The following is a 24,480-nucleotide window of genomic DNA, read 5'->3' as shown; positions in this document are numbered from 1 at the left end:
TAAATGTTGTTAAAATGACTCTTCAGAATGATCTCGACTACTTCCTGAAACCTAAAACCTAGTCATAATCCAGGGCCATTTCTATAGATTTTTGGATAATTAATTAGTTCCTCGTTTCCTCATACTTTGCAGATGTATGTCCTTGTGCCTAGGTATGAGGTTATAGCTCTTTTCTGGTATTATTATAGAATTTTTTGTTCTTTTGTACCCCTCTTGTAGATTTCAAGGGTTCAGCTGCATCAATGTGTGCTTACTTCATCATCTTTCCCACAAGTAAACTGTAAGATACTGATTAATATTTGCAATCACATTATAGTAATAGTTCTACGTTATTTTGTGATATAATATTGAATTCTGAAACGCCCAATTATAGAGCTCTACAAAACAAAGATCTCTCCAAAAAATTATCAGAGCAAAAAAGTGGTTCACTCACCTTACAACCAGTGGTAATGCTGTGGCCCCAGGTATTGGGTGCACATTTAGAACATTTCTCTCCAATGGTATTGGGAGGGCAAATGCATCGCCCAGTCTTTGGGTCACAATTATTACCCAGATGAGAACATTCACAAGCTTCACAGGTGTAAGAGGGAAAACAAAGAAGGGGAAAAAAAAGTAAAAATTTGATACAAAGCGTTGAGTTTTATATTGTGTTGGTTTGTCTTACTTTCTTTTCAGTTCTATACTTAAGGATATTTGGAAATAAAAACTTTCCTCATTCATCTTTTATATTATAATACAATGTATTTCAGAAAGTAGCTGTTCAATAAATATAAGATGTATTTCATGTAATAATTTCAAAAGTTAAAGTATTTTTAGCTTTCTTATGAAGTTTAAGAAAGGAAAGAACTGGTGTTATCAGATTCCATGTTAACTGTAATACCTTATATCCAGGTATTATAAAGTTTACTATTTTGTTTGTATATTTATTTTAAGTTCATTTCTGATTTGTTTATGCTGTACGGAGTAGTTTTTCCTTGTTGATGAGCCCGATCTACAGTAAAAACCAAAAAACTTAATAAGCTTCTTAAATTTGGTACATCATGTATATAGTCAGAAACACACACATCAGGATATTCCAATTTTGCAAAAACTTTAAAATGGTTGAATTATGGACACTGTTTATATATAAAGATACTTTTGATTTTATTTACCACCTAACTTTTTTGTATAGATTTTCATTTTGTTGCTATCATGCAATATTCAAAGGGTACAAAGTTATCTACCTTTTGTACTTTTCAAAGATTGTAAAATAATGTTTGAGAGTATCTGCAAAGTCATCCAAGACAAGGAACTCATGCCACATAGCGATAGTTGACCCAGCTACTAAGAATATTTTTAGTGCAGCGTTTCATGTCAAAGAAATGTTAAGTGAGGGAAGAAACCCAAATACTTGAATTCAAATAGAAGACTAATGTTATAAGTAAACTTTTAATTGGTTATATAATGACTAAATCATTTTCACTGAATATATTTAGAATATTTGACTAAATTCACTTTTATGAGATTACAATAATCATTGCTCACAGCATTATATACCAGCTGTGAAAGATGCTTAGAAAAATACTTTACACAGAGTAAACACTAAATAAATGTTAGTCGTTGCTGTTTTGGTTATTACTGCTGTTGCTAATTTTAAGTCAAATGATTTATTTTAGATGTGTCCTTCATTAAGAAGAAAAATAGTTACCATTACATTTAAATTTATATGCTAAAAAATGTCATGGGACAGTCCAAATCATTACTTGCAAACAGAAATTATCTTAAGTAGTTCTTCAGTGGAATCATAACACTAAATAGAAAGAAGACCTGAGTAATTAGCTAGTTTTCCTGTGCCAAAGCACAATGTATACCACAATGAATAAAACTAATAAAGATAATAATAATAATGATAAATGCTTCCATAGCACTTACATGCTAGGCATTACTCTAAATATTTTATAGCCACTAACTCAACTAATTGTAACAAAAACCATGTGTGGTAGATACTATTATTATCTTAATTTAATAGATGAATTTTGTAGGTGGAAATTAAGCAAAATCACTCAAGGTCCCAGAACTAGTTACTGAGGGACCCATTAGACAAATCCAGGCTGTTTTGTGCAAGTCATGTCCTCAGTCCTATTACTAACCTGCTTGTTTTGTGCTTTTTTTTTCTGTGATGTTTCTTTGGGTCAGAATGTTAGTTGGTCTTCAATTCTTAAATGCTGTCACCTTTCTATAATTTAAAATAACATTCTTGGTCTCGTTTATAATTTGTTACTATAGGTAAGTAAATATATAATACTACCTCATTAATTCATATTAAGTAAAAATGTCAGTGAGCTTTGGATTTAAAGAACAGTATATTTTAAAATACAGCTTTATAATTTTTAAGTGTATACAGATATTGGCTTAGAGATACACAGATTCTTACAGGATCTACAATTATAACAATTAGAATAACTTATCATGGCTTAATTTATGGTAAAATCCACATATCTAAAGTGCTAGAGAGTATCTGAAAGATATTGGTTATTTAAATAGTTTTAAATATTATTCCTACTGCTTCCTACATAAATTTGCCACAACAGTGAATAATAATGTTTTGAAATCTTACTATGGTGCTGAGAGTGTGTGAGCATTATCCAGGTTGAATCAATGACATTAGTAAGCAAAGGTAATATTCAAACTAGTGATTGTTGGAATAAGGGTCAATTCGAAATTAGTGGCATATAAATCAAGGCTAATATTCAATCTTTACTTTCATCTGCAGCATGCCAAGTGATATTTTCTTAGCTCATGATTTGGGTGAAGGCTGTGGCTAGATGTATAAGAATACTGCTTGAGGGAATCATGGTTAGAAACCTCTGCCTGCATTTTTTGATGAACTAAATATCTAGAGCCAACCTATTTCTCTCTTAGAACGTCACAGTTTTCAAGGTAGCCAAAAGTAGATGAAAACATATTTTGGGGTACCAGAAAAAAAAAAACCACCTTGACTTCTTGATCCTGATACCAATTTTGCAATAGGAAAAAGGGAAAGTTGAAATGCTTTGGCGTGGAGTTTGAGCTTAAACTAAGATAAGATTGGTACCAGAAAAGTCGAACATCTACCTTTCAAGCTGCAGCAGTCTTTGAGTGACTGGCTGAAGGAATGTCACAGACAGGGAGGAACACAACCAAATGAGCTTCTGCTGATCTTTATTGAGTACTTGCACACAGTTATTAAGGCGGTGTTTCAAACTGCCATGTATTTCTTTTTTTAAGTAATGTAAAAATAAGTAGACATTACTCATTATGTTAAATATGTTGTATCAATCTGCGCTTCCTTTAAAAGAACAAACCATTACAGAAGTCAGACCCTAAAACTATCAGAGTGAATATGTAGGACTTAAGTGGTATTTACAGACCTGTGCAGCCTCCTTCTTGGAAGTTGAAATAACCATGGGCACAGCGGTCACATTTCTTCCCTGTGACTCCGGGTTGGCACCAACATTGTCCACTCTCTTCACAGTCGAATGACTTAGACCCAAAAGAATTGCAGTTGCAGGGAACACAGCCCCTTGCTGATTGCAGACCAAAGGTCCCAGGCTGGCAATGGAAGAGGAGAGAAAAATTAAATTTAAATCAGTTAACTCAAAGTGAAGCAAGAATCACAATACCAAAGATCTGGTGGGAAAAGAGGAACTTGGGAGTTATCAGGATTCCTCACTGATGTTATGACAACTGGGTTTTCATTCAATCAAATGGACCTTTTCTAGGATATCCAAAGAGAAAAGTTCAATTATTCTGATATTTTATCAAAATTAACTGCAGAATTAGGCATTTCCTTTACTGTCTGTTGTATTTTCACCAGCCTGTCCCAATACTTCTCAAGGTTCCAATAGCAATATGGAAAGGACCTATAGGTGGTACTTCTAGTCTTAATTTAAAATTTTACTTGCTTCTTTCTTAGTAATCTGAATTGATTACTTTCAGATCTATGGACTCCTACTTGGTAAAAGTACTTTCAGCATTATCGACCAGCAGCCTAATGTTAAAATAATCCTTTTCGCCCTAGCATTTGATAGAATTTTGTCACATATCCATACATACTTTTAATCATTGCTATAATGTTCACATTATAAATATAATTTTCAGGTTATGCTTACACTGACCAAATAATTGGTTCAACAAACATTTGATAACTGAAATTGCTTAGTGAGAACACGTATTAAAGAACCAGAGCAGGTAAGTAAAGGAAACTTTCATTCTCTGATGAGTTATTCATATGCATATCTCTTATCTATCTATAACAAATCATCTTTTATGGTCAAGTTTGCATTACCAGCTTCGGCTGACTTTCTTGAAATGCATGTTATCAGGCCTAAAATGACAATGTTAGAAAATGCTGATGGATTAAAAAATCACTTGTATCAGAAAAATGAAAAGCATCTATCCTGCTTAAAGTATTTCAGGGGTATTTTTAAAAAATATAAAGCATGTCACATTATTATGATATTTTAATCTGGAAAATTAGTCTCAGTAATTACTTATTTGTAAGAATAATTCTTATTGTGGAAAATTAGACTTAATCATTGCTTCTTGGTAAAAAAAAACAAATCTTGCCACTTAACATGAGCCACCCAAAGAGAAGTGAATAAGCCTCATTATATATTTTAGATATTATTGTTAGTAGTTTAAAAAATGTTATAAAAATGAAATCAAACTGAAAATTAGACTTTTAAAATGACGGTAGCTAAGAATAGTTTTATTTTTAAAATGTAAAATGGGTTGACTGAGTTTGACAATCATTCTCATCTTTACATGCACTTTTGGTTTTATTTTTATTTCTAGTTCTAATTCAGATTGTGGTAAACGATTAAAGAAAAAAGCATGTAAGTTCCAACAGATGACATGACTTTGAAATTAAATTCACCTATATAAATAAAACCAACCATATAGTATTATTATTNAGAATAGTTTTTATTTTAAAATGTAAAATGGGTTGACTGAGTTTGACAATCATTCTCATCTTTACATGCACTTTTGGTTTTATTTTATTTCTAGTTCTAATTCAGATTGTGGTAAACGATTAAAGAAAAAAGCATGTAAGTTCCAACAGATGACATGACTTTGAAATTAAATTCACCTATATAAATAAAACCAACCATATAGTATTATTATTGGTAAAAAGAAATTCACATAAAATTGTAGATACCTGGCTTAGAGAAATAATCAGAAATTGAAACAATTATTAAAGCAAAAGCATGCCTGTTACAATATTACTATGCAGGCACTTAAATGTTCAATGTTAGAAAAATTGTTGAGTAAATTAAATGATGACATCCACATTATGAAATAATATGCAAGAATTAAAATCCTATTTTGAAGCAGTTTTAATGATATAAATATGCTTAGGATACAGCATGAAATAAAAATTAAACAAAAATACGAAATTATATAAATGCTATGTAAATTTCAATTACATACCCATAATGACACACACACTACCCAGACACACAAACAGAAACAGAAATATATAGACAAAAAGACTAAACATAATATATTAAAACAATATTGAAAAATATCTGAGTCATAGAATTGTATTCATCTTTATTTCAGAAATTATCTTCACTCATATATGTATGCTGATATATGTACACACATATATACACAGACATATATACATAGACTTATATAATCTACATCTATATCTATATATGCAACACACTCATATTGATTTAGTCATTAAAGGGGTGTGTGTACACCCCTTTAAATCAATCAAATATCAAATGAAATTCCAAATTATATCTATCATTTTAAAAATTCCAAAGTTGATCATGTAAGGAAATATACAAGAAGAAATGGCTCTACCTCACTTTTCAAATATTTAAATAATGTAGCTTTAAAGGCTAAGTTGTAGCAAAATAAATACTACCAAATTTCAGTAATAAAATGTTTACAAATTTGTTCAAAAATTTATTTCAAAGGCTAAAGAAAACTCCACTAGTAAACAAACTTAAGGACCAGACATTCATAGTCAGTAATTGAAATTAATGAGGTAAAACAAATACAGGAGAAAGTGTCTGTCCAGACCCAGTGGGAAATTGGATGGGTTCCCATAAATGTGTCTCTCTCTGGGTAATAAGAACTAGCATTCACATACTGTGCTTCCTTTTTGCAAAGCACGATTCTAAACCCTTTACAAATGTAAACTCTTTACAAATACGTACTCATTTACTCCTCAGGACAACCCTGGCAGACAGTTGTCATTCTCACCACTTTTTTATTGAGTGGTGAAACTGAGGCACAGACAGGTTAAGTAAGTTGCCTAAGGTCATGAGCTAACCAACTGTGGAGTCAAGATTCCAGATCAGCTAGGTTGGCTCTGGAATTCCAGTTCTTAGCTCTCACACATACTGCCGCAGAGGAAGAAATAGTCTCAGGATAAAACTCTGCTTCATACAATAGTACTGTAAGACATGTAGGGCTTGAATGAACGTTGATTTTCTGCTAAATTTATATTTTGGAGACATTTTAATCAGTTATTATCTTTTTCTTTTATTTTAAACGTACGCATTTGTTTTTGAAAAAAAATTATTTTAAAGATGTTTTCATTTAACAACATTAGTAATAATAATAGTAATCAGGTCTAACATTTACCAGAAACTCTCCATGCTCCTGCCTGATGCACTGTTCTCACTGCTGCCCTGAGACACCTTGGAGGCGCCTCATCCGATCTACCTGCCAGACAACCTGCAGTACAGAATTTCACTGAATGAAAGCCTCCAGTTTCTTGTCTTTTGGATCCACCAGAGGCGCTCTGGAATGGACTGAATGTTTATGTCCCCCCAAAATTCATATGTAGAAATCTTAACCCTCAAGGTGGTGGTATAGACAGGAGGTGCAGCCTTTGGGAGGCGATTAGGTCATGAGGATGGAGCTCTCATGAGTGGGATCACTGCACTTATAAGAGAGGCCCCAGAGAGGTTCCTCCACCATGTGAGGTTCCAGTGGGTAAATGACTGTCTAGAGAAAGAGGGCCCGCACTAGATAGGAAATCTGCCAGCACCTGGATCTTGTACCTCCAAGCCTCCAGAATTGTGAGAAACGAATTTCCGTTGTTTACATGCCACTTAGTCTATACTATGCTCTTATAGCACTCGGAATGAACTAAGATCAGCTTCCACAAGATTATCTTTCTCTCAGGCTGATAACAGTAAGATACTAGAGCCTTCCTGACCAATTCAGGATTCCTTTAGTGGTAAAATTTGCTTGGGTACATCCCACTAGCTTGGCCAAGAATTTAGGGTTTGATGAAATTCACCAAATGAGGCTTTTCCTACCCAGTCTTTCCTTCTGTGTTTTCCTGGGAGTCAGAACCCCATTGCAGCAGAAGGCTATGCTCTCTCCCACTTCGTGTTTCGTTGACCTTTCCCCCAGGAAATCTCTTGGCATTTGCTTCTTGGAGTATGCAAGCAGACATAAACTCTCTGAAGTGGATCTTACTACAGATGAAGAAGCTGAATTGCAGAAAGATGCAACGAATTTATAGCTAGGAAGTAATGAGGCTGGGATTTGATCTAAGGCAGTCTGACATCAAAATTTGTTTTTTAAAAAATGTGTGATAATAAGCCAAGAAATAAAACCATGAATTGTTTTTCACTTCTTCTTCTTTACCCTTTATTTCCCTCTCTCCTTCTATGCCCTATCCTCAACTCCCTACAGGTCCTGACTCTATACTGGCAAGTTTTGTCTCCTGCTCTTCTGCAGCTCATCCTGGGACCTCTTCTTCCCTCCTTCACTCTCTTCCTTCTTCCCCAGCATTTGTTTTGTTTTGTCCTGTGATAGGAGAACCACACTTTTGTAATTAGAAAAAACTTTCCCCATTTTGGGTATTTGTCCATTTATAGTGTGTGAAAATGTGTTTCTTGAGTTTGTCGTACACATAAGCACAATTGATGTGGAAATTAACAAAATTCTTACTGATGATAAAATGCCAGATAAACGGGCTGAGTTTTCTTGGGCAAATCACTTTCTCTGCTAGATTTCCCTTCATTTGTTCATTCATAAAATTTAGCTTTATCCAAAGGATGCCTGAAGTCCCTTCCATTTCTAAGATTATAGGTTCTCGCAAGTAGATTTTTATTTGATTTCTACATATTCATGGTTAATTGAAAGTTTGGTTAATTGAAAGTTTTATGACCCTATGAACTTGAATATGCTTTTAAAGCATATGGATGGTTATTTTTAAAAGGGCAAGGGTTCAGTTAGGAAATGTCTAATTTTTGCATCTGCAATTTGCACACTTAGCAATTGTTACTTGGTAAAATGCCACCAGGGAACTCAGCCGCAGCACACAGAACACAACATGCGGAGGCATGAGCCATGCAGTGCCTCTGGGATTACCGGAGCTGGGGCCCGATAGGCTCCCCGAGGGCACCCGCTGGAGCTGCCGATAGCCCACCTCTGAGGAGAACCCAGCACCCGTTGCGCTCTCTGCGGCTGCTCCTCCTGTTGGTGCACCTGCCTGCCGAGGTTGCACTGTTTCCCTACGAAGTCTGTTTTACAGACACATCTTCCTGTAATATCACATTGCGGTGACACAGAGCCAACGGGATCGCAGTCACATAGCACACAGAATCGCTTCTCTGGATCCCACCACATATTGGGCTTTAAAAGCCAACCATAAAATAAAATAAAATAAAAACAAAACAGAGCAATGATATTATTCAAGAGATAGAAGCAGATGATACTTTCAAACTTCCTACAGTAAGGCCAGTTTGACATAGGAGAAATGCTTGCTTCTGATTAACCATCTTTATCACAAATACAATGTATTTCTGTGAAAGAGCTAGAGCAAATCTGTCCGCTCTCATGGAGGAATCTGAAGTTGCTTGCCATACTGAAAGCAGGGCAATCGGTATGTTCAGGGACTGAGAACAACATGCTCTATTTTAATTGAATATTTTGTTTTAGCAAAATAATGCATCTTAAAAAATACCTTGATTAGCTTCTCTACTGAAAACTTCTGTTAGGTACAGTTCTCACAGGAAGTAGCTTTGAAATGATGGAACTAGAAGAAGGTGTTTGCTAAAAAGCAAAGGGAGTAACATTTCTGTTTTGTTTTGTGTTTTGAGACAGAGTCTCACTCGGTTGCGCAGGCTGGAGTGCAGTGGCACCATCTCGGTTCACTGCAACCTCTGCCACCCGGGTTCAAGCGATTCTTCTGCCTCAGACTCCCAAGTAGCTGGGATTACAGGTGCCTGCCACCACACCTGGCTAATTTCTGTAGTTTTTAGCAGAGACGGGGTTTCACCATCTTGGCCAGGCTGTTCTTGAACTCCTGACCTTGTGATCCACCTGCCTCGGCCTCCCGAAGTGCTGGGATTACAGGCGTGAGCCACCACACCCAGCCCCGGGAGTAAAATTTTATTCTGCCAAAAATGTAAAGGCAAAAGGAAGAGTATCTCCACAGATTAAGATTAAATTTGCATGCTATCTGTTTCAGAAATGTCTGAATTAAAGCGAATATAATAAACATTCACCGACAAACAAAATGTTAGCTTAAGGTCAAATGGTAATGTACAATGAATTTTGTTCTAGTCTGAAAAAAACTTTTCACTGATCACAGTCATTCCACTTGTAAAATTAGATAATCCCAAACCTTTCTTTTAATATACGAAGGTATATAAAACATGTCATGAAAAGTCAGTGAACATTTGCAAGGAGAAAGTAATTTATGGGTCAGCCTCTACTCTTTACCTTGCATTTGTCACACCTCTGGCCCTGCACGTTGGCTCTGCACTCACACTGTCCAGTTTGACGGTGGCAAATCTCAGAGAAAGAGCCATTGGCATTACAGTGACAGGCTGAAAAGAGAAGAGAAATCTGTGGTCAGGAAAACTTTCTAATAGTCTTAATAGGCTTGTTAAATAATAATATACCCTACATGGTAACATGGACACTTAAGTTCAGTAACAGAATGTTAAGTGCCCTGTTAGGCATTTAATCCCTATGACAACTCTACAAGCTGTAGACATAATTCATGTAAAGGCTTTAGCGACTTGTCTGGCCTATCACACGCCATTAAAATATTAATGTCATCATCATTATTCCAATTTTGAGCATGAAGACACTGAAATCCAAAGAAGCCGTAGCTTATACAAGTCCATATGCCTGTTCTGTCATGTAGGTGAGTCCAGAACGTGATGGGAACGTGGAGTTCTTGACTCAAGGTGCAATGCTGTTTTAGTTCTTTACAGATACATCAGGGTAACACTTAAAATACTATCACACCATTGTAAGTAATGCATACTGACTTTAGAACTAAAACAATTTTGAGGAATTATCAAAATTAATAGCACCCCTGGCATAATTTTAATGTTACTATTAATCTAGGCAAATTTAGTTACTTTTTTTTGATTTAATGATTTACTATGTGCCAGTTTTTGTGTTAAGTTTAAAAAATGGTTTGAGGTGAAATATTTATGCCTTTTTTAAGATTCGAAAGTTTGTAAGACAACAACAACATCATTTCAACTATTTTAAGACTATAGCATTATAGCATTTAAGAATCACTTTTATTTTACAGTTTATAGGCTCTCTCCAAACATAGAAAATATGCGAAGTTTAAGTAATCTTTGTTTCTTTTTTGCTTTGTTATAAAGCTGTCTGAGGTTATTCTAAAATGTAGAATAAATCAGTCTAAAGCTCAAGTGGCCTTTTCACAAATAGAATAGTAATTCATTGTTTACCCTATATTTTTAATGGTACATATAATTGCATTTATACCAGAATAAAAATACAAGCAGGAGATGACATGGGAATTTAGGCTACTCTTAGATGATTTTGTTAAATTTCCGAATACTTTGATTTGAACACAACTTAAAATTATGTTATAAACAGGTACTCTATCAGCCTATGCTAGTATTTTATTCTTCTGGCTCTAGGTTCTCCTTTTAAAGTATAATAATAATAATAATAATAAAACAAAGAAATAAACAAACAAAGCAACTGCTTTTCTAAAAACTGTTTAATTTATCTTCCGGTAAAGTGTGTCTTCAGTGTCTGCCAAGTGGATACTAGAGTAACGGCCGTTGAGAAACGGAAAGAGCCTATGGATAGTCTATAGCTGAAATATAAGGAAAGGCTGAAAATTTTCCTTTAAATATCCTTTTCATCTGATTTATCAAATTTGTATAGACTTTCATTACTTTATGAAAGTTTCTTACACATATCATACATACATTTTTAAAACATCAAATTATTTAGACTTTAGAAGTCACTTCTTCTTAGAGTGTAAACTGCAAAATTAAATTTACCATAAATATGATGGTAATTAATTAATGTTATCTTAAAAAAACAAAGCAATATAAAGTTTTGCTAAAGTGTCATTTCAATGGAAAAGTATGACACCAACAATATACACAAATTTAAAATGCAAAATATATTTCTTTGTAGTGGTGTACTTTTCTTAAACAAATCTATAGGTAACTAAAATAATGTATTTTCAGGAACTTTCTTTCCTTGAGGTTTTACCACCTATGCATAGAAGTGATAATTGTATCCATGAAAAATTATAAAAATAAGTAACAAATGTGCTTCTTATAATTTTAATTGTGATTATATGACAAACAGCATCAAAAATTATAATCACATCTATACTCATGGCAAGTAGTATGAAAATTGGTAATGGTCAAAATGTTTTTATTCTCACATTCTTTTTTTTATGTTCTTAAGACTTCATGCCACAGATCTCTAGTTTACCATAATAAAATAAGTGGAATAATATCTCTAACTTTATGGGGTGGGGGTTATTGGAAGACAGGATAAAATGTCAGTAAATGACTAACTTAGCCCTAGAATTCACTGGTGAACAATTGATATGCACAGCTACTATGAGCACTGCTACCAAAAACAGTTACCATGTGTGAGCATCTCTAGGACTCAGGAACTCACTGGATACCCTCTATGTGCCAAACCCTTTAGTCCCCACAGAAAATTCATGACCCTTTTTGTAGACTAGGAAACTGTATCTCAAGGAGGTCAAATGTCTTGCTCAGAAACACACAGCTAGAAAATGTAGATCCTAGATGATCTGTTGGAAAGGAAGAATTTCTTAGGCTCCCTATGATTTTACACATTTGTCAAGAATTCAGTGTTTAATGGCACTTTGAGCCTGTTGGAAATTTCGCTTTAAAAAAAGATCAATGTACAGGTTACATTAATAGGTGCCAGTTGGTACAGAGAGTGATCTGGTTTTGATTCAACAAATTATCATTATTAAATAACAAAGTTAGAACTCATCTTCTAAACCTGTGATGTGAGAGGCACATTTGTTAATGAAATAGGGGACCCTACTGGGTCTTTGGTGCTTACAGTAGAGTTGATGATAGGCTACATTTACAGTGGTTTCTATAATTCTGCATGTCTTGGGACCCACTTGAATAATTGGAAGGGCCTCTCACATAAACTTGACAGAAATGAATGGATGGGCTAGTCTCATAACCTACTGGTCTTAAACATTATGATAGCAGATGAAGCTGATGATGGCCAAGTGCTAACATTGGATTCACATTCCATTTGACCTTCTGCAACAAGATCCCCCTTCATATTATAATCCCACTGACATTAAGGATTTGGAAATTCTATGTAGTATTAATATAGCTAAAAAGGTAAAGAGGGGAGAAATGTATTATACTAGTATGGATGAAGCCCTAGAGTAGCTAACTTTGTGGAAGGAAAACACTGAAAGAGCATTCTAGAAATAGTCCTTAAATTACTATTATGAAACTAAAATGAGGTTAATCATTCAACAATGACAAATGTCCATGTGCAAAAATACTGGCAGAATTTTACACCTATTACAAAATACGACACTGTAAAGTTAACATATGAAAGCATAACTGATAAACATCTTCTGATGGCTACTACTGAAATATCATGGGCAGAAAAATTTATTTCAAGCAAGTGATTAGAATTGAGATAAACAAAAAAAGGATACATGGGGTCTACCTAATGTGCAAATTCTTCTTTCCTGCAGTGGATATCAGTTCATTAAAAAAACTTCCTTCCGCATGTGAATAGAAACATGTTTATCATTTGGAAAACAGTGACGCTTCAATAACACAGCAATTTTCAAAGGATTTACTCTATTAGTTAGTACAAGGAAATGTTCTGGAATATGCAGACTCTGTATATTCTGCGCATCTATCAACCATGTATTCCACATAATTTCCTACTCTTCAATCCACAGTCAAGAACTCATCAGCTACTTTGAAGTACAATACATCAATTCTGTCAGGGGCATCAATAGTTCAGGACTTACGCTGACAGTTCCTTGCATCAACTGCGTCTCCAAAATATCCATCAGCACAGAGCTCACAGTACCGGCCTGTTGTACCTGGTTTACATATCAGACAGGAGCCAGACAAGCTGTCACAGCTGCCAGGGATGGAGAAGTCAAGGTTGTCATTGCATTGGCATGGCTGACATGATCCTCCAGGTACAGAGGGTTGTCCAAAATAGCCTTCTGCACACCTAAGGCAAAAAATTTCATCAGTGAGCCTTTGTGGGGACCTCAGTTGGGGCAATGTTTACATATTTTTCATTCTCCCTTTCTCCCAGGATGATGGCTTTTCCTTTTAAGTGTTCCTTTTCTCAAACACAAAGTGATTAAAAAAATGTTTTTCTACAACTGCAGTGTAGATACAAGATGAAATCCTGCCAGCCCACTAGTAATTAGATTTCAGCCCAAAAAAAAAAAAAAAAAAAAACATAATCTTGTCACTGGCACTGAAGACGAGACCAAAGCATAATAAGAATCTGCTGCTGGCACTCTGGAGGAATCCAGGTCCATGTTGGAAAGCCTTTGTAGTACAACACATCATGTGTCTCTACTCCAGTTGGTTATTTTCTCTACAAATATGTAAGGTTCACATTTTTTGTTGTTGTTGCAGCCAGAACTTGTTATGAGGAAACAGGCTCACAAGAAAATTCAGTAATAAGAGTTCAGAATTTATTAACTAGAAACTGTGACTCAGAAGATTCTTATTAATTGGGTGGGGGCTGTGGGTATATCTGAATTAATAATCTATTTGTATGTATTTGCATATGAATTCAGAGGCGGATTTTCATTGAAGGCTTTACTAAAGGGAAGTTTGAGAAAGCATGCCTGTATATTATGGGAATATGCCATAAGGTGATACTGAACTGTGCCTGCCAACTCTATTAGCAAATCCAGGTTCTTTCTTTCTTTCTCTCTTCCCTTCTTTCTTTCTCTTTCTCTCTTTCTTTCTTACCAAAACTATCTACATATTATTGGAAAACAAAAGTTTGTTTACAGGGCATGGCAGAGAAGATTTTTTTAAAATTATTGCAGCAAATTTTCTCTGACCTAAATGTTATATTTTAAAATGCAACTTACTGCTACAGGCATGCGGAAATGTCCTTAGAGGCAACGCCTATTTATATTCTGCTCTGTCTTCTCTTTCAATGACATTCGCTCACGCTTTATACTAAGCCATACTTGCCAAAGGAGAAACAAAACAGGGCATCTGAATCTTATGGTCAGGCTAGCTCTGTTATCTTTGCCATCTTACGAAGATAAAGTCTTTTGCAGCAAGTGTCAAAATTGAAGGGGATCAAAAACAATGTGGGAGAATATAATTTTCTCAGTAGTACACTTCTTTTATGCACATCTACTCACAGATATGCAGTCATTATTTAGAGAAAGGCTCTCTCCCATTTGAAATAAAAATGGTTTAAATCCAATACATTATGTTGAGAGTACTTTAACAAATCACAATTCTGGGGCAGAGTCATTAATTTGGTGCAGATACACTGACTATTCTTAGTTTTCTAGAAAATGTATAGATATTTAGGTACTATAATTCATAGATTTGATCTTTTATCATAATTTTGTAAATGAAATTACTTATATTCACAAAAGATTTTATACATTTATGAGTTATATAAATATTGCTTAGAAGAATACTGCCAACCACAAATATAATTGTTCATTAATTCTCTATTATAAAATATGTAATAAAATTTGAGTGAATAAAATTCCCCCAAAATCCCTTCAGGAGAGACATTTGATAAAGATAAGAAGAAGATTCTTTTGAATTTTAACCTGATTCTTCTTGCCTTATTTAATATTCAGAGCTTATGATCACATCCACATATATTCACATCTCATTTTGTTTACCAGTAAGAGAGTGACTTTGCGCCACTGGAATAAGGATATACAATGATCATTATCACAGCAAACGAAAACCTATTATTTTCAGCTCACTTTCCTCAAGATGACTTATTGCCCTTCGGCGAGATGGCTTTATATAACGAGATCTGGGAATTTTTCTTAACTTAGATAGCAATTAATAAGACTGAAATTCTCCATAATAAAAAAAAAAACTCATTTCAGGAAGAAGATAACTATAATTAAATAGAATAACTAAAGAAGTATGTGTCTTTTATTTTTTTTTCTTGCAGGACATGTAAGGAAAATTTGTGAATATACATGAAAGAAAAATCATATGCCATGTTACTGAAAGTGGGACTATTTTCTGCAACACTTCAGCACATTACTAGTGTATGGGTGTGGGTTTCTATACAGAGAACAGTATTAGAGATTTCTGAAGATGTTCCATTAGGAATTAAAAAGTAATTTGAGGGTCAGAGAATATAATACTGCTAATCATAGAACTTCTATTCATAAAAATAATGTGTTAGAGTCTGATCAAGTTGGATTCACCTAATTAAAATCAGTTTAAATCACAGTCCTTTGGTTTTCACTCCACCAAAATAATTGTAATGTGAAATGTCAAGCCCTCTCATTTTCATATGCAAGGCAGAATGAGTGCATTTTAAAAAATAGTTTATTGAATGCCTTGCTGGAAACGGACATCTTGACATAACAAAGGCATTGTTCCTTTCCATATCTGTTACCTTTTTCAAATCAAATTGCAATATTTTGAAAAAGGACCATTTAAATGTAAATAAGACTCCAGATAACACATGCAGTTATTTGTTACTCTTGCTGCTATTGATAATTTAGGAACAATGTTAGAGGGAGGGAGGGAGAGAGGAAGAGAGAGAGGGAGAGGTAGAAAAAGAGCAGACGTGCAGAGAAGCAACAATGAGAAGAAAGCAACCGCACTGATGAGACTTTTATATCATTCTGCACCATCATTTTTCCAGCAACATTTTGGCTAAAATCATGGTCTACATTTCTATTATCTGTACACTGAAAACAATGAAACAATATAATGCTAGCTTAATCTAGCCAAGCAAATGAGAAAAGCTCTTGTTTCTCCCACCCCATTCAAAAAAAAAAAAAAAAAAATCAGCTGAGCACTTTTACATGGTACTAATATAAAGAAGGTATGGTCTTATACTACAGTCCATGGAGAATGAACACACATTTTAAAATGTAGCAGTAGAACAACTGGAGATCTGCAAATGCTATTATGGCAGCACAGAAAACGGCAACCAACTCAGATTAGGCCTAATCAAGGACATTTTCAGGATGATAGTGCTGACTTCGGAGCTGAACAGGGATTAGTTAGCCTCGGGTGGAGGAGTGAAAGGGCTGCAATCCTCCAGGCAGAGGGAACAGTATTGGCAAAGGCACAGAAGAGGGTGGCTGCTGTACAAAGGGGCGTGGCTGTAATGCTGTGTTCTTACTTCCTCCCATTTGACACAATCAGCAAAAGACTGAGGGTGTTTGCCTGCTCAAATGGCGCCTTTTGCAAGTTGGAAGAAAGTGTTCTCTCTAGACACATGCAGAAAAAGTAAAGAGACAGTGGACACAGCTAGACACCCAGGGACTTCATGGAAAAGAACAGGGCAGACTGGATTCAAGCCCTCAATCTTCCCCTTCCCTGAGGGCCTTTGTGCAGTGTACAAACTGCACAACCACATATGAGTGGCCTCTGGACACCTCAGTTGGAGTCGCAGTTTTGCTAACGGCACTAGCAAGTAGGTATAACTGCTCCCCGCCCCCCTCCCCGCCCCGGTCGTCGTTATTTCTGTAGCCCATGCTCTGCATTCAGGACCCAAAGGCACAAGGAGACTCAGAAATGAGTAGAAGGTCTCAAGAGCATAGTGATCAGAGGGGTGATTAGATTTGATTCCAATTCAGACATTCTGAAGCAGACAAAAACTACATGGGATTTTGGAACTGAAGTTTAAGAAACAAAAAGGAATTTCTTCGATACCTGATATGAATCTTGAGGATAAAACTGTAGGTGAATTTTCAAAATATTAAGCAATTGGATTTAAATACCTTCCATATTTTCAGTGGCAACTGTGAAATTAGTCCTGGCTTTTGACCCCTCTCTCCTCACCTAGGGAGGAGTTGTTAAAAATTTGCCAGCTGGGGAGTGGGGAGGGCTTAAGAAGTCTATGTATCCCATTAAGTTTCATGTTGTTCTATAGAACCCACCAGGTGAACCTGCCACAGGCTTTTTGAAATGCCTTCTCCATAATGTATGACATGTTGCTGAGGTTACAGACTTATTCTGAAAGTATCTTAGTGTCCGATCAGGCAGGTATCCTCAGCATTTAACTAACTTTTAGCTCAATATTCTTTTTAATTGCTCTTGATGCTCTAATGCTTACTTAATCCTTTTTAGCCCTTCAAGATACTGTTTCTTTGTTAATTTTTTTCTCCTCTTGTCCAGATGATAAACGTCTAGAATCTTAGCAAAGGTGCCTTGATGAATACCTTCTCCCCTCACTCTCTGACTCTTCTTTTTCCTTGGTTTAAAACATTCCCCAGCAAAGCAGTGATACCTCAAAAATAGTGGTGTTTTGGCCATAAGTGAATGTTTTCCAAGCTGTGACTAGTGTTCTGCTTGTGACAGAATTACCAGTCCATGTTTTGTTGTCTCTTGTTTGGCCACTCTCCTGTTCACTGCTTTTCTTCACCCCCTCAATTCAAGAAGCAAGGCCATCTTATGCTACATGTCTGAGTGAAGGGATTTGACAGGGCAGAAGGCAGAGACATAGGAATCTTCCAGACTCCAAGCTCTGAAAGCCACCAGTTCCATGAATGTAGCTCATCCTCTTCCAAATAGAAAATGGGATGGAGCTGGAAAAATGATGATGGTAGAGATGTTGGTGGGTCTTTGTGTGGAATGAAATAAGCTGAATGATTCCTGTGCCCCCAAGAATGGAATGAAAGTAGTTGGGAGGCTTTCTAGACCTGAAAGGAAAGGTAATTAGGAGGACAGGAAAAAAGGGATAGGTCAGCAGAAACATGCTCGGGTGAAATGCTCAGCACTGGCTGGCCCTACCATATGTCCCCTTGCTCAACACACTCACAGACATTATACCCTCCCTTCTACCCTTGCATAACAAGGCCTTTGGTACTAGGTAAACTTAATAGAACTTTGATTCAAGCTTGGAGAGAGGACAAGAAAGCAACTTGAAAAGGGCTCAGATTATGTTTCTAAGCCCTCACAGGTCCCACATATAGAGAAAGGGGTCTCAAAATATACATTAAATTGTGATAAAGACTATAAAGTTATAACTGTTGTCCCACCTGAGCTGTAGTCTGAGATATATTCCTGCTATATAGTTAAAGCAGAGAGTTTATGGCCACATAAGTTTAGGAAATGCTGAGCTAAACAAATTGAACAGATTTCTTCATTACACAGTGTAGGACATGCCAGAACTTTTAACATGCAAATGGATGCTTCCCAAACTTATGTGATCACAGAATTCTTCATTCCAGGAACATCTACAATTTGGGAAATGTTGCTTTAGTTTTTAAATTCTGGTCTTATTTAGATGATGTGCATAAGCTGATCACACAAATCATTTACAGAATGGTTTTGATTACAAGATTTTCAATGCAACCAGTGTCTCCTCCTTACCCTGACCCTTATCTTCCCTCTCCTCTACTTCAACAGGCACATCTCAAACAAAAAATGTTTCCCTCACATTTTAGATCTATCTAAGGGGTTCTTTTGACTCACATAAATACAATGAAATTATAAATTTTGAATATTCCTGGAAAACCCTAACCTAAATTCTGGCTAGAAAAATATGGTATCAGTTGTGGAAAAACTTGAGCTGGAGATAAGATATGCCATTCATTACACTGCATATGCATGTTGCCATCTTCTGAATCAGATTAATAGAGATTTTAGACAGGAAATCATGCTTTCTGTCAGGTATTTCGTTCCCTGGTGATTTTTGCTATTCAAATAGAATTCTCTGAAGAATATATGCAACCATCCTCACTTGCATTAAAGAAAGATGTGAGGTGCTGAGGGCAAGGATGGGAAAATGCATATATTTATATCCAATGTCTAGCCCTGTACCCAGCACATGGTAGTTGCTAAACAGATGTTTGTTAAGTAAAATGTAGGGTTTTAAATTATAGATGGTTCAGAAACTATTGTCTAACATGTATAGGGAGTATAGTACATAAAGCAGAGCAATATAAATATATCAGAGATTATTCTCACCTAGATAAGTGGATTTAATAGCCTTGTATGACAGAGCAGCTGTCATTTTCCAGTTGCTTAAAAAAGGCTGCCTGTAGTGAACTGGGGGGTTTAAGCACTTGATGTAAATCTGTCTTGGCAATGATATGTTCTCCTATTATAGTAAGTAATATGCACATGCCTTTCTTTAAACACACACACACAGACACACACACAATTAAAGATATCTAGTTTCTTGATTGCAAATAAATGCTGCTTGTTTCATTTTTTTTTTCTTACATTCCTAATTTACAGATGCTTCCATACTCACAAATAGTACTTGTTGCTGCTAGGAACTGTCACTGGCAGTATGTCCACAGACTGCTAGTCGCTAGCTAAATTCTCTCTGGGTGATAGGCTCCTGCTTCATTAATTTTATGCATCCTGGTTGAAACAGGGGTGATAGCTGCCAAGATGACAGGAAAAGATGGGCAAAAACAGCCCTCTTCAGGGTTAGCCTCAGTGATGATGAGTGAAAGCAGGTCACTTCCTTTGCACCCCTCCCTCCCAGGAAGGGTAGCAGCAGGGACATTTCCAGTGCTGAAACCAGAGGGAGGTTTTTGTGTTTGGCAATGACGTCAAGGGGGAAGTTTGTATCATTTTTATGCTGAGGCTGAATATATAGAAGAATTATTTCTTCAAAAACATTTCAGGAGGAAATATAATCACACAAATCACATAAAATAATACTATTGTTTCCACTGCAAAGCAACCCAGTAAAATCAACAGGAATTAAAATACTGGTTTAGGAGTAATTAGAAGAGGATACAAATCATGATAATAAATTACATTTTGTTTCTATTTTCGAGTATATTTAAAGTAAATTATGAACCACTTGGTGAACTATGAACTATGCATTTAAGCTACATTTTAAGGACAAAAGTTAATTATGAAAATAAATGGTGCCGACATAGACAGCAAGATAAATCTTAAAGTGCACGACTTTCCACTTGAGCAATACTTTCTACAAAGATTGTAGGTTAATACTTAACCTTTAAGATTAAAACATTAATCAGATATTCTCTGAGTGAATGAAGATTTATGAAGCAATTTCTGAAAATAAATAAATTACAAAAATATAATGCATTTGTTTGACAAGCGTGTTGAGAAACTTTATTTCACCTCATTGAGTGTGGCCATTTTTCTCCAAAGGATGATGCAAAGGATGATTGTATCTGTGGTTTTATAACTCCCAAGGTAGAAATCATTTTGCAAGACAGTGCAGTACACGCTTACCTCTCACAGCGTGGTCCTGTGTACCCGACAGGGCATCCATCACAGATCAATCCAAGACTCTGGTCTAAATGGCACGTTGGGCTAAAGCTACGTTGATATTGTTGTGGAAAACAGGGACAAGGAAGAAGCACATACACAAAGTCATTAGCAGCATTTTCTCATTTCTCTCTCCACTACTGCTCTGACAAAAGAGTACAGGCTGGTCATTCTCACCCCAGAGATGGAGATTAGGGTCTGGCCAATGGAGGATGAAATGACATTGCTGTTTCTGCAGACGTGAATATAGCCCAGTGGAGAGCAGTATCCCTGTGACATGTTATTAACTGACTTTTGACTGCTCTGGGTCGTGATCATCAGTAACAAGTGGGAATGTAGAGCTGCTTTTTAGAAATTCCTCCAGGCCTGGTACATATGCAGCCTCACATACTTTCTTCTCTAGCCAAATCCCTCTGACTTTGAAGCAGCCTGAAGAAATTTGTTAGAGATTTTGGAAATCTCAGTATGTGGCAGTGGTGGTGGCAGTTCTTCCTTCTTCAGCTACTGCCATAGTGGGGCATGCCTGTGTGCAGTCTGTGGCATGTGCTTCCTTGCAGGTATGCCCTCACACTGATGGAATCCTCAGGAAAGCTTTCAGAAGAGATCAAATGTGCATATTCTACCTAAACTTATCATAAACCTCAACAAACAAAAGCAACCTTGCCATCTCATACCTTCTGGCATGTTTCAAAGTTCACTTCTCTCTTTGCACATAGTTCTAATTTGGGTCTGAAGTAATAGAGCTGAACACCAGATGAAGAACCAGCAGAGAACTCAGGTGCTAGTTTTAGCCTTCAACAACACGTTTCACTCCAGTCATGCTTCTTTGCCTTGTGAGAGGCACCTCTCATACATGAACCCTTACCCCAAGATTGACACATGGTAATGTGGTTCTCGACTGGCTCTCTGAACGGCCATCAACCATTTTGAATTCTGTAAGGTCTGCTGCACTACCGTTTCAAAGGGAAATGCCCTCAATTCATCCTTCTCTTATTATGTTTTCCCTAAGTAGATTTATTTTCTATTATATGTGACAGGGCAATTCAATAGAGGCTTGCTTGATGGCTAAATGAATTAAAGAAAGAACAACAAATTAAACATTGCAAGTCCTGATTTCATCCTGCTCCTGACACTTGAATTACTTTGAAATACTTTCTTCACTTCGGTGCAGATCAGATCATGAATGCTATTTCTGAATGATATTTCTCTAGCTTAACTCTGGGTAGTTCTGCAAAGATTTAATAGTTCTTCTCATTTTTGGGATACTAGCAAGATATTAGGACCAGGTAAGTCTACGTTGTAAACATTTCAGCTCAGTGGAAAGTCTACATGAATCTGCTGGGTCAAGGAGATAAAACCTGGTCTGGGATGCTTTGAATTTATAAATATTATCTGGATCAAAGATTCCACATTAAGGAGTTATGGCAGCTGTCATGAACAGCAGACAAGACATACCCAGCATGTGCACTGCGAGTAAAGAACCTCCTTTTATAAAGCATCCTGTACTTTGCTACACATGATCCAAAGACAGTTTACTACGGGTGATTTTCTTGACAGGATTGCACTGAAGACGCGCAGGTTAAAATACCCCCTCTATAGGACTACACTGATTGAAAGAAAACTATACCAATTATTTTTTGTAATCCTCTATCAGTTTGTCATAACTTGTGTCAATGGTTGTTGACAAGGCTTCTGAAAATTTTAAAAATATTTTATTTTATTTGAGACAGAGTCTTGCTCTGTTGCCCAGGCTGGAATGCAGTGGTGCGATCTTGACTCACTGAAACCTCTGCCACCTGGGTTCAAGCGATTCTCCTGTCTCAGCCTCCTGAGTAGCTGGTATTACATGCGGGTGCTACCACACCTGACTAATTTTTGTACTTTTAGTAGAAATGGGGTCTCACTATATTGGCCAGGCTGGTCTTGAACTCCTGACCTCAAGTGATCCACCTGCCTTGGCCCCCCAAAGTGCTAGGATTACAGGTATGAGCCACTGCACCCTACACTTTAAACCTATTCATAAAATAGACTTCAAATTCTTAAATGCATTCACATGTCAGTTAAAAGCAACGTAAGTAAAGTAAAAGGTGTTCACTGACAAAAATCAACACTTTTTCAAGAAAAAAATTAAGCAATAAAAATATGTTAGATTTGACTAGCTCCTTACAGTTCAGAATACATTTACAATTTTACCACATTTTCACAAAATCCTATGAGCTGGTTAGGGCAGGCACAGTTTTTCTTAACCAAAGTCATATGCAAAATTTCCAGGAGAATTTAGTATGGGATCTAGGACTTTAGATTCTTAAGGTGATATTCTCTTCTTCCTATAACCAACTGTCATTGAAACCTACCGGTAAGAATTAAGTAAGTTTAGGTTTCTAGTAATGTAGATACTTGACATAATGCATCCAAATAAAACATTCTCATAAAATATATCTGTATTTGTGCTTTGATATCCTTTCAACAACATAAACTGAAGATTCTCTCTCTTATTGCTGTAATTGCAGTTACAGCTATGGCAGAAGATGGCATTCAACAACAAAAATAAAATTAGAATGAGAAATAAAACATGCACAGTAAAAAACGTCTACAGAATTTGCATTGGCAAATGCAGTGACTTAGCACTGATTTTGGCCAAGATATGAAGCTAATTGTTCCGTGATACAAAGAGGAAATTTTGAGATCATCACTGAGTTCAAGTGATTCCAAGATTATGTCATGTATCTCTAATTGGCTAGCTCCACACCAGCAGAGAATGTTCTTCATCCTGGATTATCCAAACCACGCCACAGGAAACACAGAAAAGCCAAGAGCAGCAGGCATTTGCCACAAATAGGGGAGGAAGGGAAGCTGTTATTGGGATAACCAATAAGAAGCTGGACATGAAAATAATCCCTCTTAATGGTTGAATATACACTTTTATTTTTATAAGGATCTACTTATAAGTATGTATATATGTATGCATATATGTATGCGTACATATACTTGTATACATGTGACTATGTATGTCAACATATGCATGTATGTTTATGCATGTACATGCATACATACAGAAACAATCAATCTTGTTCTAAAAATAATTTAATTCTATCTGTCAAAATATATGCATTAAGAATAAAGCAAGGTTAAAGATAAAAAAACTAAAAAAAAGATAAACTCAAGGGTGCATTTAGAATTCAAACTGCATGTTATAAGGTATGTCCATTTGATAATGGTGGATCAGCATTTGGCCTTGAGGTTTTTCACAGCTAATGCAAAAGTGAACAATCAACAGGTAAACAATTCAGAGCAGCCAGAAGCCAAAAACAAACCAGTTGCTCAATAGAAGCTCAACAATTCCTGATTATCAGACATTAGGGAAACTTCTCCTGTGGGTCCTGAAATTCAGTTCCAACATAAAATGCTCCCACAGAGAGTTAATCCAATACTCTAAAATAAAATTAAACACATATTAAGTAAATGTGTGAGAATATTTTGTGTGTCTTTAACTGTCATGCATTTGAAATAAAACATAAGGAATTGCTTCTTAAGACTGTGATGTCATATAAAACAACCACTCCTTTAATCACGAGCATAAAATTAAAACTTCCATCATGAGGGTTAGAGAATCAGGGCATGTTCTGTATTTGCATATAGAGGGGATCAGGACTCCTTTCAACTAATTATCATCTTGGGTAGGAGAAGAAACCATTCTGAGTGGCTACACAATGTCAGTGGAGAAGCTGCCGATGAGGGTAATGAGACT

General features: G+C 36.0%; 1 protein-coding gene across 1 annotated transcript in view; it reads right to left on the bottom strand.

Annotated features, from left to right (window-relative positions):
• LAMA2 (laminin subunit alpha 2) overlaps nucleotides 1-24,480 on the bottom strand; it is a 640,343-nt gene that overhangs the window by 223,310 nt on the left and 392,553 nt on the right. Inside the window, exons 18-22 of the mRNA XM_017879679.1 lie at nucleotides 20,697-20,783; nucleotides 13,292-13,503; nucleotides 9,727-9,833; nucleotides 3,390-3,570; nucleotides 434-570 (exon numbers count right to left, since the gene is read on the bottom strand). Coding sequence (XP_017735168.1) covers nucleotides 434-570; nucleotides 3,390-3,570; nucleotides 9,727-9,833; nucleotides 13,292-13,503; nucleotides 20,697-20,783 — 724 coding nt within the window. The remainder of the gene's footprint in view (nucleotides 1-433; nucleotides 571-3,389; nucleotides 3,571-9,726; nucleotides 9,834-13,291; nucleotides 13,504-20,696; nucleotides 20,784-24,480) is intronic.

This window comes from Rhinopithecus bieti, unplaced genomic scaffold (assembly GCF_001698545.2).
Source record: "Rhinopithecus bieti isolate Rb0 unplaced genomic scaffold, ASM169854v2 scaffold_19, whole genome shotgun sequence".
Lineage (NCBI taxonomy): Eukaryota > Metazoa > Chordata > Mammalia > Primates > Cercopithecidae > Rhinopithecus > Rhinopithecus bieti.
The sequence above is the reverse complement of the archived record's forward strand: the minus strand, read 5'-3'. Positions and strand labels throughout refer to the sequence as shown.